We start from the raw sequence: 27113 nt of genomic DNA, 5'->3' as shown, positions 1-27113 counted from the left end.
CTTTAGTACAGTTGTACTACTACTGTAGTACAGTTCTACAGCTGTAGTACTACTTTAGTACAATTGTACAGCTGTAGTACTACTTTAGTACAATTGTACAGCTGTAGAACAGTTGTAGTACTACTGTAGTACAGTTGTACATCTGTGGTACAGTTGCAGTACTACTGTAGTACAGTTGTACAGCTGTAGAATAGTTGTAGTACTACTGTAGTACAGTTGTACATCTGTGGTACAGTTGTAGTACTACTGTAGTACAGTTCTACAGCTGTAGTACTACTGTAGTACAATTGTACAGCTGTAGAATAGTTGTAGTACTACTGTAGTACAGTTGTACATCTGTAGTACTACTGTCATACTGCTGTGATGCTCACTAGGACTAATCTGTTTTTAATGACGTGAGGACGTGACGTCACTCCTGTCAGGTGAGGCGCTGTTCGGGTCACGTGACGCGACTGAAACAAACTTCTCATGATAAACAGGCTTCTCCCCTCCCTCCTCACTGCGCAGGCGCGTCCCTGTACCAGCCACAGTGGGTGTGTGGTCTCGGTCGCGCGCTGATCCCGTCCAGAAAGTCCAGAAAGTCCAGAACGCAGACCTGGAGGATCCGGATCAGACCCGAGCTGTGGAGGAAAAGGGGACTGCGGCGCGCGCAGGGCGTTCCGCGCAGAGCCGCGCACGCCCCTGAGGATGACAGGAGCGGAGAGGAGGAGGGAGTGAAGGAGGAGAAGCGGCTCCGCAGGGAGCAGGAGTTTCCTGCTGAGAAAAACTTTCTCCAACTTTCACCACCATCACTACCGCGCGTGCTGCCGCCGCCGAGTTTTGCCACGCATGCGCACGGCTCGGATTTGCACATAACGGACCGATTGTGTAGCTTGGCTCTGTGTTGACGTCACTGATTCGGACCAGGACTGGCAGCAGCCGGAGCGCGTGCACTGCGCGTCAAGGTAAGCGTTCACGACAATGACGTTTGAGGTGTCATTTTTGCTTTGAACTCCTGCAAAGGCCGCAGGTGTAGCAACAGGTTTTCTACAGGTGTAGCAACAGGTTCTGTACAGGTGTAGCAACAGGTTCTCTTCAGGTGTAGCAACAGGTTCTCTTCAGGTGTAGCAACAGGTTTTCTACAGGTGTAGCAACAGGTTCTCTTCAGGTGTAGCAACAGGTTCTGTACAGGTGTAGCAACAGGTTCTCTTCAGGTGTAGCAACAGGTTCTGTACAGGTGTAGCAACAGGTTCTCTACAGGTGTAGCAACAGGTTCTCTACAGGTGTAGCAACAGGTTTTCTACAGGTGTAGCAACAGGTTCTCTTCAGGTGTAGCAACAGGTTCTGTACAGGTGTAGCAACAGGTTCTCTACAGGTGTAGCAACAGGTTCTGTACAGGTGTAGCAACAGGTTCTCTTCAGGTGTAGCAACAGGTTCTCTACAGGTGTAGCAACAGGTTCTCTACAGGTGTAGCAACAGGTTCTCTACAGGTGTAGCAACAGGTTCTCTTCAGGTGTAGCAACAGGTTCTCTTCAGGTGTAGCAACAGGTTCTATACAGGTGTAGCAACAGGTTCTATACAGGTGTAGCAACAGGTTCTCTACAGGTGTAGCAACAGGTTCTGTACAGGTGTAGCAACAGGTTCTCTACAGGTGTAGCAACAGGTTCTGTACAGGTGTAGCAACAGGTTCTGTACAGGTGTAGCAACAGGTTCTCTTCAGGTGTAGCAACAGGTTCTGTACAGGTGTAGCAACAGGTTCTCTACAGGTGTAGCAACAGGTTCTCTACAGGTGTAGCAACAGGTTCTGTACAGGTGTAGCAACAGTTTCTGTACAGGTGTAGCAACAGGTTCTCTTCAGGTGTAGCAACAGGTTCTCTACAGGTGTAGCAACAGGTTCTCTTCAGGTGTAGCAACAGGTTCTCTACAGGTGTAGCAACAGGTTCTGTACAGGTGTAGCAACAGGTTCTCTTCAGGTGTAGCAACAGGTTCTGTACAGGTGTAGCAACAGGTTCTCTTCAGGTGTAGCAACAGGTTCTGTACAGGTGTAGCAGCAGGTTCTCTACAGGTGTGGCAACAGGTTCTCTTCAGGTGTAGCAACAGGTTCTCTTCAGGTGTAGCAACAGGTTCTGTACAGGTGTAGCAACAGGTTCTGTACAGGTGTAGCAACAGTTTCTCTTCAGGTGTAGCAACAGGTTCTGTACAGGTGTAGCAACAGGTTCTCTAAAGGTGTAGCAACAGGTTCTGTACAGGTGTAGCAACATGTTCTGTACAGGTGTAGCAACAGGTTCTCTTCAGGTGTAGCAACAGGTTCTGTACAGGTGTAGCAACAGGTTCTCTACAGGTGTAGCAACAGGTTCTGTACAGGTGTAGCAACAGGTTCTCTTCAGGTGTAGCAACAGGTTCTGTACAGGTGTAGCAACAGGTTCTCTTCAGGTGTAGCAACAGGTTCTGTAAAGGTGTAGCAGCAGGTTCTCTACAGGTGTAGCAACAGGTTCTCTTCAGGTGTAGCAACAGGTTCTGTACAGGTGTAGCAACAGGTTCTCTACAGGTGTAGCAACAGGTTCTCTACAGGTGTAGCAACAGGTTTTGTACAGGTGTAGCAACAGGTTCTCTACAAGTGTAGCAACAGGTTCTCTTCAGGTTTAGCAACAGGTTCTCTACAGGTGTAGCAACAGGTTCTGTACAGGTGTAGCAACAGGTTCTGTACAGGTGTAGCAACAGGTTCTCTTCAGGTGCAGCAACAGATTCTTTTCAGGTGTAGCAACAGGTTCTCTTCATGTGTAGCAACAGGTTCTCTACAGGTGTAGCAACAGGTTCTCTACAGGTGTAGCAACAGGTTCTGTACAGGTGTAGCAACAGGTTCTCTTCAGGTGTAGCAACAGGTTCTCTTCATGTTTAGCAACAGGTTTCAGTACATGTGTATCAACAGGTTCTGTACAGGTGTAGCAACAGGTTCTGTACAGGTGTAGCAACAGGTTCTCTTCAGGTGTAGCAACAGGTTCTGTACAGGTGTAGCAACAGGTCCTGTATAGGTGTAGCAACAGGTTCTGTACAGGTGTAGCAACAGGTTCTATACAGGTGTAGCAACAGGTTCTCTACAGGTGTAGCAACAGGTTCTGTACAGGTGTAGCAACAGGTTCTGTACAGGTGTAGCAACAGGTTCTCTACAGGTGTAGCAACAGGTTCTCTACAGGTGTAGCAACAGGTTCTCTACAGGTGTAGCAACAGGTTCTGTACAGGTGTAGCAACAGGTTCTCTTCAGGTGTAGCAACAGGTTCTATACAGGTGTAGCAACAGGTTCTCTTCAGGTGTAGCAACAGGTTCTGTACAGGTGTAGCAACAGGTTCTGTACTGTAACGTTTAACTTGAATTAATTAAATTCAAGGTAACACTAAATCTCAGGTGTTGATCCTGGAGCTCCGCCTCCACAGCAACCAGGCCATCATACTGCTGCCACCGTGCTCGTTCTTCTGTCCAATCACACGACAGCATGTTGTGCAATAGAAACAGGAAGTACAGAAGCAGAAGTTTAGTGTGAGACAGGAAATGTGTAGAAACAGCGTTTCCTGATGTCTGTCTGGCGTCTTTATGAAGACACAACAGTCACATGTCCGCTGCGTCCTGTTTGGCAACAAACATCACAGGAAGCTGACAGTCACACCTTAAAGGTCAGCAGGTCCGAAGACGGAGCTTCGCCTCACCTGGAGGACTTCCTGTCAGACTGGAAGGAGCTACGCATCACATGACCTGCAACATGCGGCGTCCTCTCTAGTTTCTGTGAGACGCGACTCGGACCCGACTGATGTGGAGGATAGAAAAAAAGTGTTTACAACAAAAGATTAATCAGTTCCAGCAGAATATTTCCTGTTTCACAGTATTTTGTACTTCAACGTTACAGCAGGAAGCATGAAACCTCTGGCTGACAGCTGGACCGATGCGTTCATCTTTACATTTAGATCAGACGTGTCTGCTTGATGGAAGCAACATGATGAGGGAAGTTACTGGAAAACATTGTTCATGCAGTTCTCTGATGACCCCCCCCCCCCCCCCCCCCCCCCCCCTATTCACACACACACACACACACACACACAAGCCTTTCAACATGTGAGTTGGTGACGTGACATAAATGCTTCTGTTATCTCGGATATTTTGGACTTATGTGATTTATGCAGTTACGGGCTCTATGCTGCGAGATAACGCTATGCTAGGTTAGCTTAGCTACAGTAAAGCTATTGCTAACAGAAGCTATGCTACGTTAGCATACCTACAACAGTGCTATTGCTGACAGAAGCCAATGCTAGATTAGCAAAGCTACAGCGATGATATTGCTAACAGAAGCTATGCTCAGTTAGCATGGCTACCGCAATGCTATTGCTAACAGAAGCGATGCTAGATTAGCATAGCTACAATGATACTATTGCCAACAGAAGGTATGCTATATTAGCATAGCTACAATGATGCTATTGCCAACAGAAGGTATGCTAGATTAGCATAGCTATAATGATGCTATTGCCAACAGAAGGTATGCAAGATTAGCATAGCTACAATGATGGTATTGCTAACACTCTGCTAACTCTAACTGATCATTTATTGCGATGAGTCATTAAGTTACTGATGGAACTCGCTGACTGCATCACACACTCCACACATGCACGCATCACACCTGGTGTCAGTGCGCGGCACGATATAGTACGGACAGGCAGCAGTTTAAGCTAGGTTAGCACAACTTCATGTTACCACAACTGTTCTGGTCAGTCAGTTTGTTAAATGGTGCGGTGACAATCATCTCATATTAAATAGCAGCAAAACAAAAGAGATGATTGTTGACTTCAGGAGGAAGAAGAATAAACAAAGCACTGTTTCCATCCTGGGAGAGGAGGTGGAGGTGGTGGAGGAATACAAGTATCTTGGAGTTCAGCTGGACAACAAACTGGACTGGAAATGCAACACTGACTACATCTACAAGAAAGGTCAGAGCAGACTGTACTTCTTAAGGAAGCTGAGATGGTTTAACGTCTGCACCAAGATGTTGCATATCTTCTAGAAGTCTGTTGTGGAGAGTGCAGTCAGCTTTGCAGCATCTGCTGGGGTAGTAGCATCAGAACCAGAGACTTGGAGAGAATCAACAAACTGATCCAGAAAGCTGCTTCTGTGCTTGGAGTAACTCTGGAGCCGCTGGAGCTGATTGTCCAAAGAAGAATGCTGCACAAGCTGATGAAGATGATGGAGGATTCTTCACACCCTCTCCACAACACAGTGATGAAACAACAAAGTGTGTTCAGTGAGAGGCTTCTTCAGGTCCCATGTAAGACTGAAAGATACAGAAGATCATTCCTGCCAGCAGCCTTCAGCCTCCGGAACAAGACCTCCTCTAGTTATTATTATATACTATAATATTTGATTTCCCTTTGGGGATTAATAAAGTAGTTTTCATTTCATCCATTTCATTTAGCAAGGCTCTCACTCGCCATCACACATAACAGAGTTAAACTGAAACTGGAGACATGCTGAGTCATTCATTTCACATCGTTATGAACCCACCTGTTGGCAAGCTCCGCCCACCTGTAATGTACCTGTAGCTTTACTCCTGTACATTACAGCGGTGAGGACTGAATGGAGTCAGAGCTCCATCTGGTGGACAAAAGCTGTACATCATTCTGCACAACTCCGACACCTTACAGCATTCACTGTTTTATGAGAAATGAAGAATAAATCAGTTTACTGGGAAAAGCTCTGGCCGAGGATTATTTTGAAAAGCAGTATAATCAGCTGGGTGATAAATCAACTGGGCCCTAGACGTGATGTCCTCCATGTTAACCAGAGTTCTACTGTTCACAGGGAGTCTGCAGCGAGTGAGGAAGTGTGCATGACCATGAGTGGTGGTAAAAAGAGGAGTGGCTTTCAAATTACAAGCGTCACCTCAGATCTAAACCAAAGTCATCAAGCTGGCCAGTCATCACCCAGCGTGGTCCAGACCATCAAGTCAGTTGCCTCCTCCTTCTACAGCCTTCAGGGAAGCTCCTCCCAGCCGACCACGCCCTCACTGAAGAGGAAGTACCTCTCCCATGATGCTCCGGAGCCAGGGGCAAGCTGCTCCTCCAGGTTCAGACTGGTCAGGTTGGCAGGGGGCGCGGCTGGTAGCTGTGGCCGGCGCGACTCCTATCGACGTGGCCGATGGACCTGTGTGGAGTTTATAGATCAATGGGAAGGGGCACGTTTCAGACGAGTGATGGACAGTATGAGACACGTACACTCGCTTGAGTCCCTAGAGATGATTGGCCGAGATGGAGATAGTGGTGAGATCCTCTCCGTGGACACCCCCAACCTTCTGACTCAGCCATTCAAAGACAATGAAAGGGCGGGGCGACTCCCATACAGTGGACCACCGTCTCCAACGCATCACAAGCCAATCAGCATCAGGCTCCTGGACAGGAGGGAGCCAATCAGAGTGCAGGGATTAGATTCTACCCCTCCGCCTCCTTCACCTCGTCTCCGAAACCTGCCTCCATTACAGCTGGATGTGGATGCCATGGGAAGGGTAGGGCAAAAACACACTCACTGATACGCACCACACATTACACAAACACGCAGAAACACACTCACTGAAACGCACCACACATTACACAAACACACAGAAACACACTCACTGATACACACCACACATTACACAAACACACAGAAACACACTCACTGATACACACCACACATTACACAAACACACAGAAACACACTTACTGATACACACCACACATTACACAAACACGCAGAAACACACTCACTGATACGCACCACACATTACACAAACACACAGAAACACACTTACTGATACACACCACACATTACACAAACACGCAGAAACACACTCACTGATACGCACCACACATTACACAAACACACAGAAACACACTCACTGATACACACCACACATTACACAAACACACAGAAACACACTTACTGATACACACCACACATTACACAAACACACAGAAACACACTCACTGATACACACCACACATTACACAAACACACAGAAACACACTCACTGATACACACCACACATTACACAAACACACAGAAACACACTCACTGATACACACCACACATTACACAAACACACAGAAACACACTCACTGATACACACCACACATTACACAAACACACAGAAACACACTCACTGATACACACCACACATTACACAAACACACAGAAACACACTTACTGATACACACCACACATTACACAAACACACAGAAACACACTTACTGATACACACCACACATTACACAAACACACAGAAACACACTCACTGATACACACCACACATTACACAAACACACAGAAACGCACTTACTGATACACACCACACATTACACAAACACACAGAAACACACTCACTGATACACACCACACATTACACAAACCACACAGAAACACACTCACTGATACACACCACACATTACACAAACACACAGAAACACACTTACTGATACACACCACACATTACACAAACACACAGAAACGCACTTACTGATACGCACCACACATTACACAAACACACAGAAACACACTTACTGATACACACCACACATTACACAAACACACAGAAACACACTCACTGATACACACCACACATTACACAAACACACAGAAACACACTTACTGATACACACCACACATTACACAAACACACACAGAAACACACTTACTGATACACACCACACATTACACAAACACACAGAAACGCACTTTACTGATACGCACCACACATTACACAAACACACAGAAACACACTTACTGATACACACCACACATTACACAAACACACAGAAACGCACTTACTGATACGCACCACACATTACACAAACACACAGAAACACACTTACTGATACACACCACACATTACACAAACACACAGAAACACACTTACTGATACACACCACACATTACACAAACACACAGAAACACACTTACTGATACGCACCACACATTACACAAACACACAGAAACACACTTACTGATACGCACCACACATTACACAAACACACAGAAACACACTTACTGATACACACCACACATTACACAAACACACAGAAACACACTTACTGATACGCACCACACATTACACAAACACACAGAAACACACTTACTGATACACACCACACATTACACAAACACACAGAAACACACTTACTGATACACACCACACATTACACAAACACACAGAAACACACTTACTGATACGCACCACACATTACACAAACACACAGAAACACACTCACTGATACACACCACACATTACACAAACACGCAGAAACGCACTTACTGATACGCACCACACATTACACAAACACACAGAAACACACTCACTGATACACACCACACATTACACAAACACACAGAAACGCACTTACTGATACGCACCACACATTACACAAACACACAGAAACACACTTACTGATACACACCACACATTACACAAACACACAGAAACACACTTACTGATACACACCACACATTACACAAACACACAGAAACACACTTACTGATACACACCACACATTACACAAACACACAGAAACACACTTACTGATACACACCACACATTACACAAACACACAGAAACACACTCACTGATACACACCACACATTACACAAACACACAGAAACACACTCACTGATACACACCACACATTACACAAACACACAGAAACACACTTACTGATACACACCACACATTACACAAACACACAGAAACGCACTTACTGATACACACCACACATTACACAAACACACAGAAACACACTTACTGATACACACCACACATTACACAAACCACACAGAAACACACTTACTGATACACACCACACATTACACAAACACGCAGAAACACACTTACTGATACACACCACACATTACACAAACACACAGAAACACACTTACTGATACACACCACACATTACACACACACGCAGAAACACACTCACTGAAACGCACCACACATTACACAAACACGCAGAAACACACTCACTGATACGCACCACACATTACACAAACACACAGAAACACACTTACTGATACACACCACACATTACACAAACACGCAGAAACACACTTACTGATACACACCACACATTACACAAACACGCAGAAACGCACTCACTGATACACACCACACATTACACAAACACACAGAAACACACTCACTGATACACACCACACATTACACAAACACGCAGAAACACACTGATACACACCACACATTACACAAACACGCAGAAACACACTTACTGATACACACCACACATTACACAAACACACAGAAACACACTTACTGATACACACCACACATTACACAAACACACAGAAACACACTCACTGATACACACCACACATTACACAAACACACAGAAACACACTCACTGATACACACCACACATTACACAAACACACAGAAACACACTCACTGATACACACCACACATTACACAAACACACAGAAACACACTCACTGATACGCACCACACATTACACAAACACGCAGAAACACACTTACTGATACACACCACACATTACACAAACACACAGAAACACACTTACTGATACACACCACACATTACACAAACACACAGAAACACACTCACTGATACACACCACACATTACACAAACACACAGAAACACACTTACTGATACACACCACACATTACACAAACACACAGAAACACACTCACTGATACACACCACACATTACACAAACACACAGAAACACACTCACTGATACACACCACACATTACACAAACACACAGAAACACACTCACTGATACGCACCACACATTACACAAACACACAGAAACACACTCACTGATACACACCACACATTACACAAACACGCAGAAACACACTTACTGATACACACCACACATTACACAAACACACAGAAACACACTCACTGATACACACCACACATTACACAAACACACAGAAACACACTTACTGATACACACCACACATTACACAAACACACAGAAACACACTTACTGATACACACCACACATTACACAAACACACATAAACACACTCACTGATACACACCACACATTACACAAACACGCAGAAACACACTTACTGATACACACCACACATTACACAAACACGCAGAAACACACTCACTGATACACACCACACATTACACAAACACACAGAAACACACCCACTGATACACACCACACATTACACAAACACACAGAAACACACTTACTGATACACACCACACATTACACAAACACACAGAAACACACTTACTGATACACACCACACATTACACAAACACACAGAAACACACTCACTGATACACACCACACATTACACAAACACGCAGAAACACACTTACTGATACACACCACACATTACACAAACACACAGAAACACACTTACTGATACACACCACACATTACACAAACACACAGAAACACACTCACTGATACACACCACACATTACACAAACACACAGAAACACACTCACTGATACACACCACACATTACACAAACACACAGAAACACACTCACTGATACACACCACACATTACACAAACACACAGAAACACACTCACTGATACACACCACACATTACACAAACGCGCAGAAACACACTCACTGATACACACCACACATTACACAAACACACAGAAACACACTTACTGATACACACCACACATTACACAAACACGCAGAAACACACTTACTGATACACACCACACATTACACAAACACACAGAAACACACTCACTGATACACACCACACATTACACAAACACACAGAAACACACTCACTGATACACACCACACATTACACAAACACACAGAAACACACTCACTGATACACACCACACATTACACAAACACACAGAAACACACTTACTGATACACACCACACATTACACAAACACACAGAAACACACTTACTGATACACACCACACATTACACAAACACACAGAAACACACTCACTGATACACACCACACATTACACAAACACACAGAAACACACTCACTGATACACACCACACATTACACAAACACACAGAAACACACTTACTGATACACACCACACATTACACAAACACACAGAAACACACTCACTGATACACACCACACATTACACAAACACACAGAAACACACTCACTGATACACACCACACATTACACAAACACACAGAAACACACTCACTGATACACACCACACATTACACAAACACACAGAAACACACTCACTGAAACGCACCACACATTACACACACACACAGAAACACACTCACTGATACACACCACACATTACACAAACACACAGAAACACACTTACTGATACACACCACACATTACACAAACACACAGAAACACACTCACTGATACACACCACACATTACACAAACACACAGAAACACACTCACTGATACACACCACACATTACACAAACACACAGAAACACACTTACTGATACACACCACACATTACACACACACACAGAAACACACTCACTGATACACACCACACATTACACAAACACACAGAAACACACTCACTGATACACACCACACATTACACAAACACACAGAAACACACTTACTGATACACACCACACATTACACACACACACAGAAACACACTCACTGATACACACCACACATTACACAAACACACAGAAACACACTCACTGATACACACCACACATTACACAAACACACAGAAACACACTCACTGATACACACCACACATTACACAAACACACAGAAACACACTCACTGAAACGCACCACACATTACACACACACACAGAAACACACTCACTGATACACACCACACATTACACAAACACACAGAAACACACTTACTGATACACACCACACATTACACAAACACACAGAAACACACTCACTGATACACACCACACATTACACAAACACACAGAAACACACTCACTGATACACACCACACATTACACAAACACACAGAAACACACTCACTGATACACACCACACATTACACAAACACACAGAAACACACTCACTGATACACACCACACATTACACAAACACACAGAAACACACTTACTGATACACACCACACATTACACACACACACAGAAACACACTCACTGATACACACCACACATTACACAAACACACAGAAACACACTCACTGATACACACCACACATTACACAAACACACAGAAACACACTCACTGATACACACCACACATTACACAAACACACAGAAACACACTTACTGATACACACCACACATTACACAAACACACAGAAACACACTCACTGATACACACCACACATTACACAAACACACAGAAACACACTCACTGATACACACCACACATTACACAAACACACAGAAACACACTCACGGATACACACCACACATTACACAAACACACAGAAACACACTCACTGATACACACCACACATTACACAAACACACAGAAACACACTTACTGATACACACCACACATTACACAAACACACAGAAACACACTCACTGATACACACCACACATTACACAAACACACAGAAACACACTCACTGATACACACCACACATTACACAAACACACAGAAACACACTCACTGATACACACCACACATTACACAAACACACAGAAACACACTCACTGATACACACCACACATTACACAAACACGCAGAAACACACTCACTGATACACACCACACATTACACAAACACACAGAAACACACTTACTGATACGCACCACACATTACACAAACACACAGAAACACACTCACTGATACACACCACACATTACACAAACACACAGAAACACACTTACTGATACACACCACACATTACACAAACACACAGAAACACACTTACTGATACACACCACACATTACACAAACACACAGAAACACACTTACTGATACACACCACACATTACACAAACACACAGAAACACACTCACTGATACACACCACACATTACACAAACACACAGAAACGCACTTACTGATACACACCACACATTACACAAACACACAGAAACACACTCACTGATACACACCACACATTACACAAACACACAGAAACACACTTACTGATACACACCACACATTACACAAACACACAGAAACACACTCACTGATACACACCACACATTACACAAACACGCAGAAACACACTGATACACACCACACATTACACAAACACACAGAAACACACTCACTGATACACACCACACATTACACAAACACACAGAAACACACTCACTGATACACACCACACATTACACAAACACGCAGAAACACACTCACTGATACACACCACACATTACACAAACACACAGAAACACACTTACTGATACGCACCACACATTACACAAACACACAGAAACACACTCACTGATACACACCACACATTACACAAACACACAGAAACACACTTACTGATACACACCACACATTACACAAACACACAGAAACACACTTACTGATACACACCACACATTACACAAACACACAGAAACACACTTACTGATACACACCACACATTACACAAACACACAGAAACACACTCACTGATACACACCACACATTACACAAACACACAGAAACACACTTACTGATACACACCACACATTACACAAACACACAGAAACACACTCACTGATACACACCACACATTACACAAACACACAGAAACACACTCACTGATACACACCACACATTACACAAACACACAGAAACACACTTACTGATACGCACCACACATTACACAAACACACAGAAACACACTCACTGATACACACCACACATTACACAAACACACAGAAACACACTTACTGATACGCACCACACATTACACAAACACACAGAAACACACTCACTGATACACACCACACATTACACAAACACACAGAAACACACTCACTGATACACACCACACATTACACAAACACACAGAAACACACTCACGGATACACACCACACATTACACAAACACACAGAAACACACTCACGGATACACACCACACATTACACAAACACACAGAAACACACTCACGGATACACACCACACATTACACAAACACACAGAAACACACTTACTGATACGCACCACACATTACACAAACACACAGAAACACACTCACTGATACACACCACACATTACACAAACACACAGAAACACACTCACTGATACACACCACACATTACACAAACACGCAGAAACACACTGATACACACCACACATTACACAAACACACAGAAACACACTTACTGATACACACCACACATTACACAAACACACAGAAACACACTTACTGATACACACCACACATTACACAAACACACAGAAACACACTCACTGATACACACCACACATTACACAAACACGCAGAAACACACTGATACACACCACACATTACACAAACACACAGAAACACACTCACTGATACACACCACACATTACACAAACACGCAGAAACACACTGATACACACCACACATTACACAAACACACAGAAACACACTCACTGATACACACCACACATTACACAAACACACAGAAACACACTTACTGATACACACCACACATTACACAAACACACAGAAACACACTCACTGATACGCACCACACATTACACAAACACACAGAAACACACTTACTGATACACACCACACATTACACAAACACACATAAACACACTTACTGATACACACCACACATTACACAAACACACAGAAACACACTCACTGATACGCACCACACATTACACAAACACACAGAAACACACTCACTGATACACACCACACATTACACAAACACACAGAAACACACTTACTGATACACACCACACATTACACAAACACACAGAAACACACTTACTGATACACACCACACATTACACAAACACACAGAAACACACTCACTGATACACACCACACATTACACAAACACACAGAAACACACTTACTGATACACACCACACATTACACAAACACACAGAAACACACTCACTGATACACACCACACATTACACAAACACACAGAAACACACTTACTGATACACACCACACATTACACAAACACACAGAAACACACTCACTGATACACACCACACATTACACAAACACACAGAAACACACTCACTGATACACACCACACATTACACAAACACACAGAAACACACTCACTGATACACACCACACATTACACAAACACACAGAAACACACTTACTGATACACACCACACATTACACAAACACACAGAAACACACTTACTGATACACACCACACATTACACAAACACACAGAAACACACTCACTGATACACACCACACATTACACAAACACACAGAAACACACTCACTGATACACACCACACATTACACAAACACACAGAAACACACTCACTGATACACACCACACATTACACAAACACACAGAAACACACTCACTGATACACACCACACATTACACAAACACACAGAAACACACTCACTGATACACACCACACATTACACAAACACACAGAAACACACTTACTGATACGCACCACACATTACACAAACACACAGAAACACACTTACTGATACACACCACACATTACACAAACACACAGAAACACACTCACTGATACACACCACACATTACACAAACACACAGAAACACACTTACTGATACGCACCACACATTACACAAACACACAGAAACACACTTACTGATACGCACCACACATTACACAAACACACAGAAACACACTCACTGATACACACCACACATTACACAAACACACAGAAACACACTTACTGATACACACCACACATTACACAAACACACAGAAACACACTTACTGATACACACCACACATTACACAAACACACAGAAACACACTCACTGATACACACCACACATTACACAAACACGCAGAAACACACTTACTGATACACACCACACATTACACAAACACACAGAAACACACTCACTGATACACACCACACATTACACAAACACACAGAAACACACTTACTGATACACACCACACATTACACAAACACACAGAAACACACTCACTGATACACACCACACATTACACAAACACACAGAAACACACTCACTGATACACACCACACATTACACAAACACACAGAAACACACTCACTGATACACACCACACATTACACAAACACACAGAAACACACTCACTGATACACACCACACATTACACAAACACACAGAAACACACTTACTGATACACACCACACATTACACAAACACGCAGAAACACACTTACTGATACACACCACACATTACACAAACACACAGAAACACACTTACTGATACACACCACACATTACACAAACACGCAGAAACACACTCACTGATACACACCACACATTACACAAACACGCAGAAACACACTTACTGATACACACCACACATTACACAAACACACAGAAACACACTCACTGATACACACCACACATTACACAAACACACAGAAACACACTCACTGATACACACCACACATTACACAAACACACAGAAACACACTCACTGATACACACCACACATTACACAAACACACAGAAACACACTTACTGATACACACCACACATTACACAAACACGCAGAAACACACTTACTGATACACACCACACATTACACAAACACGCAGAAACACACTTACTGATACACACCACACATTACACAAACACGCAGAAACACACTTACTGATACACACCACACATTACACAAACACGCAGAAACACACTCACTGATACACACCACACATTACACAAACACGCAGAAACACACTCACTGATACACACCACACATTACACAAACACACAGAAACACACTTACTGATACACACCACACATTACACAAACACGCAGAAACACACTCACTGATACACACCACACATTACACAAACACACAGAAACACACTTACTGATACACACCACACATTACACAAACACACAGAAACACACTCACTGATACACACCACACATTACACAAACACACAGAAACACACTTACTGAAACGCACCACACATTACACAAACACACAGAAACACACTCACTGATACACACCACACATTACACAAACACACAGAAACACACTTACTGATACACACCACACATTACACAAACACGCAGAAACACACTCACTGATACACACCACACATTACACAAACACACAGAAACACACTCACTGATACACACCACACATTACACAAACACACAGAAACACACTCACTGATACACACCACACATTACACAAACACACAGAAACACACTCACTGATACACACCACACATTACACAAACACACAGAAACACACTTACTGATACACACCACACATTACACAAACACACAGAAACACACTCACTGATACACACCACACATTACACAAACACACAGAAACACACTTACTGATACACACCACACATTACACAAACACACAGAAACACACTTACTGATACACACCACACATTACACAAACACACAGAAACACACTTACTGATACGCACCACACATTACACAAACACACAGAAACACACTTACTGATACACACCACACATTACACAAACACACAGAAACACACTTACTGATACACACCACACATTACACAAACACACAGAAACACACTTACTGATACACACCACACATTACACAAACACACAGAAACACACTTACTGATACACACCACACATTACACAAACACACAGAAACACACTCACTGATACACACCACACATTACACAAACACACAGAAACACACTTACTGATACACACCACACATTACACAAACACACAGAAACACACTCACTGATACACACCACACATTACACAAACACACACAAACACACTCACTGATACACACCACACATTACACAAACACACAGAAACACACTCACTGATACACACCACACATTACACAAACACACAGAAACACACTTACTGATACACACCACACATTACACAAACACACAGAAACACACTCACTGATACACACCACACATTACACAAACACACAGAAACACACTTACTGATACACACCACACATTACACAAACACACAGAAACACACTTACTGATACACACCACACATTACACAAACACGCAGAAACACACTCACTGATACACACCACACATTACACAAACACACAGAAACACACTTACTGATACACACCACACATTACACAAACACACAGAAACACACTTACTGATACACACCACACATTACACAAACACACAGAAACACACTTACTGATACACACCACACATTACACAAACACACAGAAACACACTCACTGATACACACCACACATTACACAAACACACAGAAACACACTTACTGATACACACCACACATTACACAAACACACAGAAACACACTCACTGATACACACCACACATTACACAAACACACAGTAACACACTCACTGATACACACCACACATTACACAAACACACAGAAACGCACTTACTGATACACACCACACATTACACAAACACACAGAAACACACTCACTGATACACACCACACATTACACAAACACACAGAAACACACTTACTGATACACACCACACATTACACAAACACACAGAAACACACTCACTGATACACACCACACATTACACAAACACACTCACTGATACGCACCACACATTACACTAACACACAGAAACACACTCACTGATACACACCACACCTTACACTAACACGCAAAAACACACCCACTGATACGCTCCACACCTTACACTAACACACACTCACTGACATGCACCACACCTTACACAAACACGCAAAAACACACTCACTGATAAGCACCACACCTTACACTAACACCCAGAAACACACCCACTGATACGCTCCACACCTTACACTAACACGCAAAAACAAACTCACTGATACGCACCACACCTTACACTAACACACAGAAACACACTCACTGATACGCACCACACATTACACAAACACGCAGAAACACACTTACTGATACGCTCCACACCTTACACTAACACGCAAAAACACACCCACTGATACGCTCCACACCTTACACTAACACACACTCACTGATATGCACCACACCTTACACTAACACGCAAAAACAAACTCACTGATACGCACCACACCTTACACTAACACACAGAAACACACTCACTGATACGCACCACACATTACACAAACACGCAAAAACACACTCACTGATACGCACCACACATTACACAAACACGCAAAAACAAACTCACCGATACGCACCACACCTTACACTAACACACAGAAACACACTCACTGATATGCACGACACCTTACACAAACACGCAGAAACACACTTACTGATACGCACCACACATTACACTAACACACAGAAACACACTTACTGATACGCACCACACATTACACAAACACGCAGAAACACACTCACTGATACGCACCACACATTACACTAACACGCAAAAACTCACTAACTGATACGCTCCACACCTTACACTAACACGCAGAAACACACTAACTGATATGCACCACACCTTACACTAACACGCGAAAACACACCCACTGATAAGCACCACACCTTACACTAACACGCAAAAACACACCCACTGATACGCACCACACCTTACACTAACACGCAAAAACACACTCACTGATACGCACCACACCTTACACTAACATACAAAAACAAACTTACTGATACGCACCACACCTTACACTAACACACAGAAACACACTCACTCATACGCACCACACATTACACAAACACGCAGAAACACACTCACTGATAAGCACCACACCTTACACTAACATACAAAAACAAACTTACTGATACGCACCACACCTTACACTAACACACAGAAACACACTCACTCATACGCACCACACATTACACAAACACGCAGAAACACACTCACTGATACACACCACACATTACACAAACACACAGAAACACACTTACTGATAAGCACGACACATTACACAAACACGCAGAAACACACTCACTGATACGCACGACACCTTACACTAAGACGCAGAAACACACTTACTGATACGCACCACACCTTACACTAACACGCAGAAACACACTTACTGATACGCACGACACATTACACAAACACGCAGAAACACACTCACTGATACGCACGACACCTTACACTAACACGCAGAAACACACTTACTGATACGCACCACACCTTACACTAACACGCAAAAACACACTCACTGATACGCACCACACATTACACAAACACGCAGAAACACACTTACTGATACGCACCACACCTTACACTAACACGCAAAAACACACTCACTGATACGCACCACACATTACACAAACACGCAGAAACACACGTACTGATACGCACCACACATTACACTAACACGCAGAAACACACGTACTGATACGCACCACACCTTACACTAACACGCAGAAACACACCCACTGATACGCACGACACATTACACAAACACGCAGAAACACACTCACTGATACGCACGACACATTACACAAACACGCAGAAACACACTCACTGATACGCACGACACATTACACAAACACGCAGAAACACACTCACTGATACGCACGACACATTACACAAACACACAGAAACACGCTCACTGATACGCACGACACATTACACAAACACGCAGAAACACACTCACTGATACGCACCACACATTACACAAACACCCAGAAACACACTCACTGATAAGCACCACACCTTACACTAACACCCAGAAACACACCCACTGATACGCTCCACACCTTACACTAACACACAAAAACACACCCACTGATACGCTCCACACCTTACACTAATACACAGAAACACATTTACTGATACGCACCACACCTTACACTAACACACACCCATTGATACGCACCACACCTTACACTAACACGCAAAAACACACTTACTGATACGCTCCACACCTTACACTAACACGCAAAAACACAACCACTGATATGCACCGCACCTTACACTAACACGCAAAAACACAACCACTGATATGCACCGCACCTTACACTAACACGCAAAAACAAACTTACTGATACGCACCACACCTTACACTAACACGCAAAAACACAACCACTGATATGCACCGCGCCTTACACTAACACGCAAAAACACAACCACTGATATGCACCGCACCTTACACTAACACGCAAAAACAAACTTACTGATACGCACCACACCTTACACTAACACGCAAAAACACAACCACTGATATGCACCGCACCTTACACTAACACGCAAAAACAAACTTACTGATACGCACGACACATTACACAAACACGCAGAAACACACTCACTGATACGCACGACACCTTACACTAACACGCAGAAACACACTTACTGATACGCACCACACCTTACACTAACACGCAAAAACACACTCACTGATACGCACCACACATTACACAAACACGCAGAAACACACTTACTGATACGCACCACACCTTACACTAACACGCAAAAACACACTCACTGATACGCACCACACATTACACAAACACGCAGAAACACACGTACTGATACGCACCACACCTTACACTAACACGCAGAAACACACCCACTGATACGCACGACACATTACACAAACACGCAGAAACACACTCACTGATACGCACGACACATTACACAAACACGCAGAAACACACTCACTGATACGCACGACACATTACACAAACACGCAGAAACACACTCACTGATACGCACGACACATTACACAAACACACAGAAACACGCTCACTGATACGCACGACACATTACACAAACACGCAGAAACACACTCACTGATACGCACCACACATTACACAAACACCCAGAAACACACTCACTGATAAGCACCACACCTTACACTAACACCCAGAAACACACCCACTGATACGCTCCACACCTTACACTAACACGCAAAAACACACTCACTGATACGCACCACACCTTACACTAACACACAAAAACACACCCACTGATACGCTCCACACCTTACACTAATACACAGAAACACATTTACTGATACGCACCACACCTTACACTAACACACACCCATTGATACGCACCACACCTTACACTAACACGCAAAAACACACTTACTGATACGCTCCACACCTTACACTAACACGCAAAAACACAACCACTGATATGCACCGCACCTTACACTAACACGCAAAAACACAACCACTGATATGCACCGCACCTTACACTAACACGCAAAAACAAACTTACTGATACGCACCACACCTTACACTAACACGCAAAAACACAACCACTGATATGCACCGCACCTTACACTAACACGCAAAAACACAACCACTGATATGCACCGCACCTTACACTAACACGCAAAAACAAACTTACTGATACGCACCACACCTTACACTAACACGCAAAAACACAACCACTGATATGCACCGCACCTTACACTAACACGCAAAAACACAACCACTGATATGCACCGCACCTTACACTAACACGCAAAAACAAACTTACTGATACGCACCACACCTTACACTAATACACAGAAACACATTTACTGATACGCACCACACCTTACACTAACACACACCCATTGATACGCACCACACCTTACACTAACACGCAAAAACACACTCACTGATATGCACCACACCTTACACTAACACGCAAAAACAAACTTACTGATACGCACCACACCTTACACTAATACACAGAAACACATTTACTGATACGCACCACACCTTACACTAACACACACCCATTGATACGCACCACACCTTACACTAACACGCAAAAACACACTTACTGATACGCTCCACACCTTACACTAACACGCAAAAACACACTCACTGATACGCACCGCACCTTACACTAACACGCAAAAACACACCCACTGATACGCACCACACCTTACACTAACACGCAGAAACACACTCACTGATATGCACCACACCTTACACTAACACGCAAAAACTCACTAACTGATACGCACCACACCTTACACTAACGCAAAAACTCACTAACTGATACGCTCCACACCTTACACTAACACGCGAAAACACACCCACTGATAAGCACCACACCTTACACTAACATACAAAAACAAACTCACTGATACGCACCACACCTTTCACTAACACACAGAACACCTGGTAGTCTTTGTTGTTTCTAGAACACCTGGTAGTCTATGTAGTCTGTAAACCACCTGGTAGTCTACGTAGTTTGTAGAACACCTGGTAGTCTACGTAGTTTGTGGAACACCTGGTAGTCTATGTAGTCTGTAGAACACCTGGTAGTCTATGTAGTCTGTAGAACACCTGGTAGTCTATGTTGTCTGTAGAACACCTGGTAGTCTATGTAGTCTGTAGAACACCTGGTAGTCTGTGTAGTCTGTAGAACACCTGGTAGTCTACGTAGTCTGTAGAACACCTGGTAGTCTATGTTGTCTGTAGAACACCTGGTAGTCTATGTTGTCTGTAGAACACCTGGTAGTCTATGTTGTCTGTAGAACACCTGGTAGTCTACGTAGTCTGTAGAACACCTGGTAGTCTATGTAGTCTGTAGAACACCTGCTCGTCTATGTAGTCTGTAGAACACCTGGTAGTCTATGTTGTCTGTAGAACACCTGGTAGTCTATGTAGTCTGTAGAACACCTGGTAGTCTATGTAGTCTGTAGAACACCTGGTAGTCTGTGTAGTCTGTAGAACACCTGGTAGTCTATGTTGTCTGTAGAACACCTGGTAGTCTATGTAGTCTGTAGAACACCTGGTAGTCTATGTTGTCTGTAGAACACCTGGTAGTCTGTGTAGTCTGTAGAACACCTGCTCGTCTATGTAGTCTGTAGAACACCTGGTAGTCTATGTAGTCTGTAGAACACCTGGTAGTCTATGTAGTCTGTAGAACACCTGGTAGTCTATGTAGTCTGTAGACCTGGTAGTCTATGTAGTCTGTAGACCACCTGGTAGTCTATGTAGTCTGTAGAACACCTGGTAGTCTATGTAATCTGTAGAACACCTGGTAGTCTATGTTGTCTGTAGAACACCTGGTAGTCTATGTAGTCTGTAGAACACCTGGTAGTCTATGTTGTCTGTAGAACACCTGGTAGTCTATGTAGTCTGTAGAACACCTGGTAGTCTATGTTGTCTGTAGAACACCTGGTAGTCTATGTTGTCTGTAGAACACCTGGTAGTCTATGTAGTCTGTAGAACACCTGGTAGTCTATGTTGTCTGTAGAACACCTGGTAGTCTATGTTGTCTGTAGAACACCTGGTAGTCTATGTAGTCTGTAGAACACCTGGTAGTCTATGTAGTCTGTAGAACACCTGGTAGTCTATGTAATCTGTAGAACACCTGGTAGTCTGTGTAGTCTGTAGAACACCTGGTAGTCTATGTAGTCTGTAGAACACCTGGTAGTCTGTGTAGTCTGTAGAACACCTGGTAGTCTGTGTAGTCTGTAGAACACCTGGTAGTCTATGTAGTCTGTAGAACACCTGGTAGTCTATGTAGTCTGTAGAACACCTGGTAGTCTATGTAGTCTGTAGAACACCTGGTAGTCTGTGTAGTCTGTAGAACACCTGGTAGTCTGTGTAGTCTGTAGAACACCTGGTAGTATATGTAGTCTGTAGAACACCTGGTAGTCTGTGTAGTCTGTAGAACACCTGGTAGTCTGTGTAGTCTGTAGAACACCTGGTAGTATATGTAGTCTGTAGAACACCTGGTAGTCTGTGTAGTCTGTAGAACACCTGGTAGTCTATGTTGTCTGTAGAACACCTGGTAGTCTATGTAGTCTGTAGAACACCTGGTAGTCTATGTAGTCTGTAGAACACCTGGTAGTCTATGTAGTCTGTAGAACACCTGGTAGTCTATGTAATCTGTAGAACACCTGGTAGTCTATGTTGTCTGTAGAACACCTGGTAGTCTACGTAGTCTGTAGAACACCTGGTAGTCTGTGTAGTCTGTAGAACACCTGGTAGTCTATGTTGTCTGTAGAACACCTGGTAGTCTATGTAGTCTGTAGAACACCTGGTAGTCTATGTAGTCTGTAGAACACCTGGTAGTCTATGTAATCTGTAGAACACCTGGTAGTCTATGTTGTCTGTAGAACACCTGGTAGTCTACGTAGTCTGTAGAACACCTGGTAGTCTATGTAGTCTGTAGAACACCTGGTAGTCTATGTAGTCTGTAGAACACCTGGTAGTCTATGTAGTCTGTAGAAAACCTGGTAGTGTATGTAGTCTGTAGAACACCTGGTAGTCTGTGTAGTCTGTAGAACACCTGGTAGTCTACGTAGTCTGTAGAACACCTGGTAGTCTATGTTGTCTGTAGAACACCTGGTAGTCTATGTAGTCTGTAGAACACCTGGTAGTCTATGTAGTCTGTAGAAAACCTGGTAGTCTATGTAGTCTGTAGAACACCTGGTAGTCTATGTTGTCTGTAGAACACCTGGTAGTCTATGTAGTCTGTAGAACACCTGGTAGTCTGTGTAGTCTGTAGAACACCTGGTAGTCTGTGTAGTCTGTAGAACACCTGGTAGTATATGTAGTCTGTAGAACACCTGGTAGTCTGTGTAGTCTGTAGAACACCTGGTAGTCTGTGTAGTCTGTAGAACACCTGGTAGTATATGTAGTCTGTAGAACACCTGGTAGTCTGTGTAGTCTGTAGAACACCTGGTAGTCTATGTAGTCTGTAGAACACCTGGTAGTCTATGTAGTCTGTAGAACACCTGGTAGTCTATGTTGTCTGTAGAACACCTGGTAGTCTATGTAGTCTGTAGAACACCTGGTAGTCTGTGTAGTCTGTAGAACACCTGGTAGTCTGTGTAGTCTGTAGAACACCTGGTAGTATATGTAGTCTGTAGAACACCTGGTAGTCTGTGTAGTCTGTAGAACACCTGGTAGTCTGTGTAGTCTGTAGAACACCTGGTAGTATATGTAGTCTGTAGAACACCTGGTAGTCTGTGTAGTCTGTAGAACACCTGGTAGTCTGTGTAGTCTGTAGAACACCTGGTAGTATATGTAGTCTGTAGAACACCTGGTAGTCTGTGTAGTCTGTAGAACACCTGGTAGTCTATGTTGTCTGTAGAACACCTGGTAGTCTATGTAGTCTGTAGAACACCTGGTAGTCTATGTAGTCTGTAGAACACCTGGTAGTCTATGTAATCTGTAGAACACCTGGTAGTCTATGTTGTCTGTAGAACACCTGGTAGTCTACGTAGTCTGTAGAACACCTGGTAGTCTATGTTGTCTGTAGAACACCTGGTAGTCTATGTAGTCTGTAGAACACCTGGTAGTCTATGTAGTCTGTAGAACACCTGGTAGTCTGTGTAGTCTGTAGAACACCTGGTAGTCTATGTAGTCTGTAGAACACCTGGTAGTCTATGTTGTCTGTAGAACACCTCGTAGTCTACGTAGTCTGTAGAACACCTGGTAGTCTATGTTGTCTGTAGAACACCTGGTAGTCTACGTAGTCTGTAGAACACCTGGTAGTCTATGTAGTCTGTAGAACACCTGGTAGTCTATGTTGTCTGTAGAACACCTGGTAGTCTATGTAGTCTGTAGAACACCTGGTAGTCTGTGTAGTCTGTAGAACACCTGGTAGTCTATGTAGTCTGTAGAACACCTGGTAGTCTATGTAATCTGTAGAACACCTGGTAGTCTGTAGAACACCTGGTAGTCTATGTAGTCTGTAGAACACCTGGTAGTCTATGTAGTCTGAAACACTTGGCGGTGTGCAGACCCTGAACTGAAAACAGCCCATGCGTCCGTGAAAGTTCCCTGAGCGTTCCCTGTGTGTTTCCATCAATGTTTCTGCATGTGTCCATCAACATTCCAAGTCCATTGAAGTTCCCCATTTTGTTTCCTGTGTCCTTCCAGTGAAGTACTCTGTATGATTCCAATATTTTCCAAGTGAAGTTCCCTTTGTTTTATATATGTTCCCATTGAATTTCCCTTTTTTTAAATTGTTTCCAGTGAAGTTCCTGTTTCCTGCATGTCACTTTTTGTTCTTTCCTTATTTTTCCAGTGAAGTTGACTTTAATTTTTGTTTGTTTTTCCATTGAAATGACTTTGAAGTTCCCTTTAAGCTTCCCGTGTGTTTTAAAGTTGTTGTGTTCCCTGCATTTACCAATCAAT

The 27113-nt window shown here is 43.3% G+C and overlaps 1 protein-coding gene across 1 annotated transcript in view; it reads left to right on the top strand.

The window, feature by feature from the left end:
* Positions 1 to 876: 876 nt before the first annotated feature.
* Positions 877 to 27113, top strand: part of tsc22d4 (TSC22 domain family member 4) — a 45607-nt gene continuing 19370 nt past the window's right edge. Inside the window, exons 1-2 of the mRNA XM_079257743.1 lie at positions 877 to 944; positions 5818 to 6517. Of these exons, the coding sequence (XP_079113869.1) occupies positions 5846 to 6517 (672 nt within the window). The 5' untranslated portion in view covers positions 877 to 944; positions 5818 to 5845. The remainder of the gene's footprint in view (positions 945 to 5817; positions 6518 to 27113) is intronic.

This window comes from Telmatherina bonti (genome assembly GCF_933228915.1).
Source record: "Telmatherina bonti genome assembly, chromosome: 18".
NCBI lineage: Eukaryota > Metazoa > Chordata > Actinopteri > Atheriniformes > Telmatherinidae > Telmatherina > Telmatherina bonti.
The sequence above is the reverse complement of the archived record's forward strand: the minus strand, read 5'-3'. Positions and strand labels throughout refer to the sequence as shown.